The sequence below is a fragment of the Phaethon aethereus genome (genome assembly GCF_964289735.1).
Source record: "Phaethon aethereus genome assembly, contig: HAP1_SCAFFOLD_757, whole genome shotgun sequence".
Lineage (NCBI taxonomy): Eukaryota > Metazoa > Chordata > Aves > Phaethontiformes > Phaethontidae > Phaethon > Phaethon aethereus.
In genome coordinates, this window is record NW_028113973.1 from 3,061 (window position 1) to 12,560 (window position 9,500).

The 9,500-nt window shown below is 68.2% G+C and overlaps 1 protein-coding gene across 1 annotated transcript; it reads right to left on the reverse strand.

The window, feature by feature from the left end:
• Positions 1-1,720: 1,720 nt before the first annotated feature.
• On the reverse strand, positions 1,721-6,395 carry LOC309416386 (DNA-binding death effector domain-containing protein 2-like; the record flags this gene model as incomplete). Its single annotated transcript, XM_082015942.1, has 4 exons — positions 1,721-2,140; positions 5,563-5,673; positions 5,797-5,889; positions 5,978-6,395. The coding sequence occupies 4 exons, from the start codon at positions 6,393-6,395 to the stop codon at positions 1,758-1,760; spliced, it is 1,005 nt and encodes a 334-aa protein (XP_081872068.1). The 3' UTR covers positions 1,721-1,757.
• Between the last annotated feature and the right edge of the window lie 3,105 nt (positions 6,396-9,500).

Consider the following 9,500-nt stretch of genomic DNA (forward strand, 5'->3'; position numbering starts at 1 on the left):
CCAATCCCGGGTAATCCCGAGTAGTCCAAATCCCGGGTAGTCCCGATCCCGGGTAACCCTGGGTAATCCCAGGTAATGCCGGGTAATCCCGACTCCGGGTAATCCCAGGTAATGTCGGGTAATCCCAATCCCGGGTAATCCCGGGTAATCCCAATCCCAGATAATCCCGGGTAATCCCAATCCCAGATGATCCCAGGAAAACCCAATTCCGGATAATCCCAATCCCGAGTAATCCCGGGTAATACCGGATAGTCCGGATCCCAGATAATCCCGACTAATCCTAATCCCAGATAATCCCGGGTGATCCAATCCCGGGTAACCTCGGGTAATCCTGGATAATCCCGGCTAATCCTAATCCCAGATAATTCCGGGTAATCCCGACCCCGGAAAATCCCAATTCTGGGTAATCCCGGGTAATCCCAATTCCGGGTAATCCCAGGTAATCTAATCCCGACCCCGGAAAATCCCAATTCCGGGTAATCCCAGGTAATCTAATCCCAACCCCGGAAAATCCCGGGTAATCCCGGTCCCGGCTAATCCCAATCCCAGATAATTCCGGGTAATCCCGATCCCAGATAATCCCAATTCCGAGTAATCTCGGGTAATGCCGATCTCGGACAATCCCAATCCCAGATAATCCCATGTAATCCCGATCGCAGATAGTCCCGGCTAATCCTAATCCCAGATAATCCCAATCCCGGCTAATCCCAATCCCGGGTAACCCTGGGTAATACTGGATACTGTCACATAATCCTAAACCCAGATAATCCCAGATAATCCTGGGTAATCCCAATCCCAGATAATCCCAGTCCCGAGTAATCTCGGGTAATGGCGATCTCGGACAACCCCAATCCCAGGTAATCTCGGGTAATCCCTATTCCGGGTAATCCCAGGTAATCTAATCCCGACCCCGGAAAATCCCGGGTAATCCCGGTCCCGGATAATACGGGTAATCCCGGCTCCGGATAATCCCGGGTAATCCCGATCCCGGATAATCCGGGTAATCCCGGATAATCCCGGGTAATCCCTATTCCGGGTAATCCCAATTCCGGGTAATCCCAGGTAATCCCGACCCCGGGAAATCCCGGGTGATCCCGGTCCCGGATAATACCAATCCCGGATAATCCGGGTAATCCCGGTTAATCCCGACTCCGGATAATCCCGGGTAATCCCGGTTCCCACCGCTTTAAAATTGAAATAATCCCGAGCCCAAAGCGCGGCCCTGGCCACGCCCCTCCCCCCCCCGCGCCTGCCTTTTCCCCCCGTTTTCAGCGTTTCGCAGGTTTTCTCTTTTCTAACCCCTCCCCCCACTCACCTGCTCCTCCGGTGACATCACAGGCCTCCAGTGACATCATCAGCCACCTGGAGCTCCCCACCCTCGCCTGCTGCTCCAGTGACATCACAGGTCCCCAATGCCATCACCACGCACCTGGAGCCCCTCCCCCCCCATTCACTTGCTTCCCCCGTGACTTCACAGGCCGGCAATGACATCATCGCCCCCTTGGAACCCCCCCAACCTGCTCCGCCGCTGACATCACAGGCCCGCAACGACATCACACCCCTCCCCAAGCAGGCGAGACACGGGGGAAACGGCGCCGCCGGCAGCTCGTCGCTTTAATGAACCATTTACATATGTACACGCCCCTCCCCCCCCCCCCAAAAAGGGGGGGGCCGGCCTAGAAAAATAAAGGGGGAGGGGTCGCACGCGCGTGCGCCCCACCCCCCCGCCTCATTTTGGGGGGGGGGGGGGATCGCCCTCAGGCGGGGGGGCGCGCCCCGCCCCCGGCGGCGCGCAGCAGCAGGCGGCGTCCGGCTTCGTAATCGTCCTGGTCGACGCTGACGAGGAGCCGCACGTCCTCGCGGCCCACGGCGCGGCGCAGCCCCTCCGTCAGGAAGACGCCCTTCAGCGCCTCCAGCAGCGACCCGTTGAGGTAATCGCCCCAAAAAGCGTCCAGGTAAGAGAGTTCCGAAAATTTGATGTCGCAGAGGATGGAGCCCAGGTCGCGCGACTTCAGCACGCCGCTGGCCTGGCCGAAGACGTCCAGCTGGCGCCCGGGGCCGCGCGGGCGGCGGGAGGCCACGCCGCGGCGCAGCGCCGACTCGTGCTCGCAGTACTCGGCGCGGACGCGCAGGCGGATGTCTGCGGGGGGGGGGAGGGGGAAACGGGGAGGGGGTCAGAGGGGCGAGGGCGCCGGGCACCCCTCGCCCCGGACTGCACATGGAGAGCCGAGGGGAGCGGCGCGCCCAGTAACACCAGTTCCTGTACTGGGACGGGCTCCAGATCCCCCAGTACCCCTGTATTACTCATAGACACCCAACGGGACCAGTGTGCCCAGTAACACCAGTTCCTGTACTGGGATGGGCTCCAGATCCCCCAGTACCCCTGTACTGCTCATAGAGACCCAACGGGACCAGTGTGCCCAGTAACACCAGTTCCTGTACTGGGACGGGCTCCAGATCCGCCAGTACCCCTGTATTACTCATAGAGACCCAACGGGACCAGTGTGCCCAGTAACACCAGTTCCTGCGCTGAGACAGACTCCAGATGCCCCAGTACCCCTGTACTGCTCATAGAGACCCAACGGGACCAGTGTGCCCAGTAACACCAGTTCCTGTACTGGGACGGGCTCCAGATCCGCCAGTACCCCTGTATTACTCATAGAGACCCAACGGGACCAGTGTGCCCAGTAACACCAGTTCCTGTACTGGGACGGGCTCCAGATCCGCCAGTACCCCTGTATTACTCATAGAGACCCAACGGGACCAGTGTGCCCAGTAACACCAGTTCCTGTACTGCGATGGGCTCCAGATCCCCCAGTACCCCTGTATTACTCATAGACACCCAACGGGACCAGTGTGCCCAGTAACACCAGTTCCTGCGCTGAGACAGACTCCAGATCCCCCAGTACCCCTGTACTGCTCATAGAGACCCAACGGGACCAGTGTGCCCAGTAACACCAGTTCCTGTACTGGGACGGGCTCCAGATCCACCAGTCCCCCTGTATTACTCATAGAGACCCAACGGGACCAGTGTGCCCAGTAACACCAGTTCCTGTACTGGGACGGGCTCCAGATCCACCAGTACCCCTGTATTACTCATAGAGACCCAACGGGACCAGTGTGCCCAGTAACACCAGTTCCTGTACTGGGATGGGCTCCAGATCCCCCAGTACCCCTGTATTACTCATAGAGACCCAACGGGACCAGTGTGCCCAGTAACACCAGTTCCTGTACTGGGACGGGCTCCAGATCCACCAGTACCCCTGTATTACTCATAGAGACCCAACGGGACCAGTGTGCCCAGTAACACCAGTTCCTGTACTGGGATGGGCTCCAGATCCCCCAGTACCCCTGTATTACTCATAGAGGCCCAACGGGACCAGTGTGCCCAGTAACACCAGTTCCTGTACTGGGACGGGCTCCAGATCCGCCAGTACCCCTGTATTACTCATAGAGACCCAACGGGACCAGTGTGCCCAGTAACACCAGTTCCTGCGCTGAGACAGACTCCAGATCCCCCAGTACCCCTGTACTGCTCATAGAGACCCAACGGGACCAGTGTGCCCAGTAACACCAGTTCCTGTACTGGGACGGGCTCCAGATCCACCAGTACCCCTGTATTACTCATAGAGGCCCAACGGGACCAGTGTGCCCAGTAACACCAGTTCCTGTACTGGGATGGGCTCCAGATCCGCCAGTACCCCTGTATTACTCATAGAGACCCAACGGGACCAGTGTGCCCAGTAACACCAGTTCCTGCGCTGAGACAGACTCCAGATCCCCCAGTACCCCTGTACTGCTCATAGAGACCCAACGGGACCAGTGTGCCCAGTAACACCAGTTCCTGCGCTGAGACAGACTCCAGATCCCCCAGTACCCCTGTACTGCTCATAGAGACCCAATGGGACCAGTGTGCCCAGTAACACCAGTTCCTGCGCTGAGACAGACTCCAGATGCCCCAGTACCCCTGTACTGCTCATAGAGACCCAACGGGACCAGTGTGCCCAGTAACACCAGTTCCTGTACTGGGACGGGCTCCAGATCCACCAGTACCCCTGTATTACTCATAGAGGCCCAACGGGACCAGTGTGCCCAGTAACACCAGTTCCTGTACTGGGACGGGCTCCAGATCCACCAGTACCCCTGTATTACTCATAGAGGCCCAACGGGACCAGTGTGCCCAGTAACACCAGTTCCTGTACTGGGACGGGCTCCAGATCCCCCAGTACCCCTGTATTGCACAGAAAAACCCAATGAGACCAGTGTGCCCAGTAACACCAGTTCCTGCACTGGGACGGACTCCAGATCCCCCAGTACCCCTGTACTGCTCATAGAGACCCAACGGGACCAGTGCGCCCAGTAACACCAGTTCCTGTACTAGATGCAAAACGCAGCTCTTCCAGTTCCTGTTTGGGGCCAACATGACCAGTTCTCCCAGTTTCTACACTGGGCCGGCTCTCCCAGTGCCCTCCCAGTGCTCCCAGTTCCCCCAGCACCCGCACTGGGCCGGCTCTCCCAGCGCTCCCAGTGCCCTCCCAGTGCTCCCTGTTCCCCCAGCACCCGCACTGGGCCGGCTCTCCCAGTGCCCTCCCAGTGCCCCCAGTACCCGCACTGGGCCGGCTCTCCCAGTGTCCTCCCAGTGCCCCCAGTACCCGCACTGGGCCGGCTCTCCCAGCGCTCCCAGTGCCCTCCCAGTACCCGCACTGGGCCGTCTCTCCCAGCGCTCCCAGTGCCCTCCCAGTGCTCCCAGTTCCCCCAGCACCTGCACTGGGCCGGCTCTCCCAGCGCTCCCAGTGCTCCCAGTTCCCCCAGTACCCGCACTGGGCCGGCTCTCCCAGCGCTCCCAGTGCCCTCCCAGTGCTCCCAGTGCCCTCCCAGCGCCCGCACTGGGCCGGCTCTCCCAGCGCTCCCAGTGCCCTCCCAGTGCTCCCTGTTCCCCCAGCACCCGCACTGGGCCAGCTCTCCCAGCGCTCCCAGTGCCCTCCCAGCGCTCCCAGTTCCCCCAGTACCCGCACTGGGCCGGCTCTCCCAGCGCTCCCAGTGCCCTCCCAGCACCCGCACTGGGCCGGCTCTCCCAGCGCTCCCAGTGCCCTCCCAGCACCCGCACTGGGCCGGCTCTTCCAGCGCTCCCAGTGCCCTCCCAGCGCTCCCAGTTCCCCCAGCGCCCGCACTGGGCCGGCTCTCCCAGCTCTCCCAGTGCCCCCAGCGCTCCCAGTGCCCTCCCAGTGCTCCCAGTTCCCCCAGCACCCGCACTGGGCCGGCTCTCCCAGCGCTCCCAGTGCCCTCCCAGCGCCCGCACTGGGCCGGCTCTCCCAGTGCCCTCCCAGTGCTCCCAGTTCCCCCAGCACCCGCACTGGGCCGGCTCTCCCAGCGCTCCCAGTGCTCCCAGTTCCCCCAGCACCTGCACTGGGCCGGCTCTCCCAGCGCTCCCAGTTCCCCCAGCACCTGCACTGGGCCGGCTCTCCCAGCGCTCCCAGTGCCCTCCCAGCGCCCGCACTGGGCCGGCTCTCCCAGCGCCCCCAGCGCCCTCCCAGTGTGCCGAGCGGGGGGAGGGGCACCTACCGCAGGTGACTTTGGCCGGGGGGTCCCGGGGGGGTGGCGGGGGGGCGCGGCGGGGGAGGGGCGGCCGCGTCCGGCCTCGGCTCGTCCGCTTCCGCTTGCCGGAGCTGGAGCCTGTGGCGGGGAGAGGAGTGGGAATCTGCGCCCCACGGCGCGCCCCGCCCACCCGCCACGCCGCCCCACGGCGCGCCCCCCAACCCCCACGGGGACCCCCGCGCCGCGCCCCGCGTCACCTACCCGTCTCCCAGCGCTCCTGCCGCGGCTGGGGGGTGGCGGCGTTCAGGCAGCCGCCCACCACGGCGGGGCCGCAGGTGAATCTTTCCGGCGAAACTGCCGGAAAAACCAAAAAACCCCAAACCCCTCCAAAACCGCGCTTCGGCGGGGGCGGGCGGCGCGGCGGCGGCGGCGCGGCGCTTACCCGGGCGCGGGCGCTTGAGGGTGACGCAGCGCAGCAGGTCGTGGCGGGTGAGGACGCGCAGCAGCCGCAGCAGGTGCCGGAAGTTTCCCTCATCGCACAAACCGCGACGTTCCAGCTCCAGCAGCAGCTCGACGCCGTCCCGCGGCCGCGCTCGCGCCTCCGCCCCGTCGCCGCGCCGCCGCCGCCGCCGCTTCCAGCTCTCCAGGAGGGGGGAAGGGCCGTCCTCGCCGCCCCACAGCGCGGGGTCCAGGGGGTGCGACCCCGGGTGGGCTTCGTCCAGCAGGAAGGAGAGGACGGCCACGTCGCTGGGGGTCAGCTGGGCCCCCACCACCTCGAACAGCCGGTGCAGCGACACCATCCCATAATACTCCAGGCACTCCTCTTCCTCCCAGGGCGGCGGGGGGGGTCGCCGGGCCATGGGGGAGCCCGGGGGGGTCCGGGTGCCGCCGCCGCCCCCCCCCCGCGGGGAGTGGAGCTGGGAGAAGGCGCGCAGGGACTCCACGGCTGGGGGGGGGGGGGGGACGGGGACGGGGGGGGTGGGCGGGGGGGAGGGGGTGTCCGGTAACGAGCCGCGGGGGCTGAGGCTGCCTGGGAGGGGGGGGGTACGGGGGAGGGGAGCGGGGTGAGGGGCGGGACCCCCGGCGCTCCCCGCCCCCACCGACGCCGTGACCTCACCTCCCACCCCCACCCCCGGGGCTCCCCAGCCGTGACCTCACGCCCCAAACCCGCGGCTGCCTCCCGCCCTTCCCCCCCCCACCACCCGGGGGTCGCAGCCCCCTCCCCCCCAAAGGCCCCCCCCCCCCGTAACAACCCCCCCCCCCCGCCCTCCTCCGGGCCGCCCCCCTGTGCCCGCCCAGCCCCATCTCACCCCCACGGGGGGTCCCGGGACCCCCCCAGCCCCCCCCCGTCCCCACAGGCCGCCCCTCAGGCGCCGTCACCGCCCTCAGCCCCGCCGCCCCGGAGGCCGCGGCCGCCCCGGAGGCCGTCGCCGCGCTCTCCCGCCACTCAGCCCGGCCCCCACCGCCACCCCCGGCCCCGCGAAGGGGGTTTTTACCTCAGGGACCCCCCACACCCGACCCCACCGCGGCCCCGCGCTCCTCACCGGTGCCGCCGCCTCCCGCCCGGATCCTTCTGGCACCTTCGATCGCTCTGCGCATGCGCCGCCCCTCCCGGTTGGGACACGCCCCCCGCTGGGACACGCCCCCACCCCCCGCGGCGCAAGCGCGTTGGCCCCGCCGTCCGCCGCTCCCCGCCTGGCCACGCCCACCGCGCAGGCGCGCGGCCGCCCCTCCGCCGCCCGGCGGGCGGCCACCGCCCCTCCGCGCATGCGCCGCCGGCGGCACGCGGACCCCCGGCCGCCGGCCTCGTGACCCACGTGTGTGGGAGGGGCCGGCGCGCCCCTCCGCGCCACGCCCCCCCGCGCGCTCCGCCCGCGCGCATGCGCGGCGGCGGGCCGGCGCTTGCGCTGGCGGCGTAGGGCGGGGACGCAAATGGCGTAGGGCCCGGAAGTAGCCGGCGGATAAACGCTACGCTAGTGGCGTAAGCTGGGGACACGTACGGCCGCTAAGCCATGGACGTAGTGCCGGAACGCAGGCGGCGTACGAGGGCTACGCCGATTGCGTAGCGGCGTATCCCGGCCCGCCCCCCTCCCGCCTCGCGCTTGCACACGCCTCGCTACGTGGAAAACCGGGCACGGGGCCCCACGCACGCCCACGTGCAACGCCCCCGACCCCCCCCCCCCCCCTCGCGCGCACCCACGCGCAACGCTTTGCCCGCCCGACGTGCAACGCCTCCGCCCGACACCTCCCCCCCCGCCCCCCGCGTGCAACGGGCACCCGTGACACCCCACCCTCCCCCGTGCACACCCGCGTGCAAGCGCACGTGCCGTGACCCCCCCCCGCACGCTTCGCCCCGAGCGCATGCGCACAGGACCCCGCCCCCCCGCCCGCCCCTGCGCATGCGCCCCTGGCGAGGGGAGGGGGCGTGGCCTGTCTTTGTTCCCCCGCCCCCTCGGCGGGGCGGAGCGCGGTGGGCCCTAGGGGCGTGGCTCGCTGGCCTCGCCCCGCCGGCAGTGCCGAGCCCGCTGATTGGCTGGCGCCGCTCGGGCCAATGAGGGCGCTCGTTGGAAGGGTGTGAGCGCCGGGAGGAGACGGCGGCGCAGCGGAGCGGAGGCTGCGGTGAGTCCCGGGGCTGCGGCCGCGAGTCGCGGCGGCTCCGAGGTCCCCCGGCCCCACAGCGGGATCCTCCAGCCCCATAGCGGGTCCCCCGGCCCCACAGCGGGATCCTCCGGCCCCACAGCGGGATCCTCCGGCCCCACAGCGGGATCCTCCAGCCCCATAGCGGGTCCCGCGGCCCCACAGCGTGGTTCCCGCCGTCCCTATTCCTCACCCCGGGTCTCTCTACCCCACAGCGGGAGCCCGCGGGCCTATACCGTGTCCTTCTGCCCCACAGCAGGGCCCCTCCGCCCCATCCCGGCTCTCTGTGCCCCACAGAGGTATCCTCCAGCCCTATACGGGGCCCCACAGCCGGGGCCCTTGCCCTAGACCCGGCCCCTCAGCCCCACAGCTGCAACCTGGGCCCTATATCAAGCCCCTCAGCCGGGGTCCCTGCCATGCTTCTCCGCCCCACGGCAGCATCTCCCCCTCCCCTTTCCCGCATCCCCTGACCCCCCCCCCTCAGTGGGGCAGAGCCTCCGCTCCCCCCCCCCCCAACTCCCCCCTCCTCTGCCCCCCAGGGATGGCGCAGGCCCAGCCCGCGCTGCTGCTGCAGCACCAGTACATGTGCTCCGAGTGCGGGGGGCTCTTCGACACGCTGGGGGAGGTCCTCGTCCACCAGCGCGGCCACGGGCCGCCCCTCCCCCGCCGCCGCCGCGACCCCGCGCTACCAGTGCCTGGACTGCGGCCGCCTGCTCCCCTCGCCCGCCGAGCTGCTGGCCCACCAAACCCAGCACCCCCGCGGGGGGCCGGTGCGGTACCAGTGCGGCGAGTGCCGGGCGCTCTTCCCCTCCCCGGCCCTTTGCCTTCAGCATCGCCGCGGTCACCGCCGCGCCGAGACCCGCGCCGAGGCGCCGGCCCCCCACCCCTACGAGTGCTCCGAGTGCGGCCGCCTCTTCCCCGCCCCCGAGGAGCTGCTGGAGCACCAGGGCGAACCGCCACCGAGAAGGAGAGCGGCGAAACGCCGGCGCCCGACGCCAAACCCGACTCCCCCACGCCGCCGCTTTCTCCGCCGCCGCCGCCTTTCCGCTGCGGGGAGTGCGAGCGCGGCTGCGGCTCGGCCGAGGAGCTGCGGCGGCACGAGCGGGAGGCCCACGGTGCCGCCGCCGCCGCCTTCTCCTGCCCCGAATGCCGGCGCGGGTTCGGCACGGCCAGCCGGCTCCGCGCCCACCGCCGGGCGCACGAGGGGGGCACCCACCCCTGCCCCGCCTGCCCCAAGGTCTTCAAGAAGCGGCGTCACTGGAGCGGCACGCGCGGCTGCACCGCGGCGAGACCCTCTACCTCTGCGTCGCCTGCGGCTTGGGCTTCGG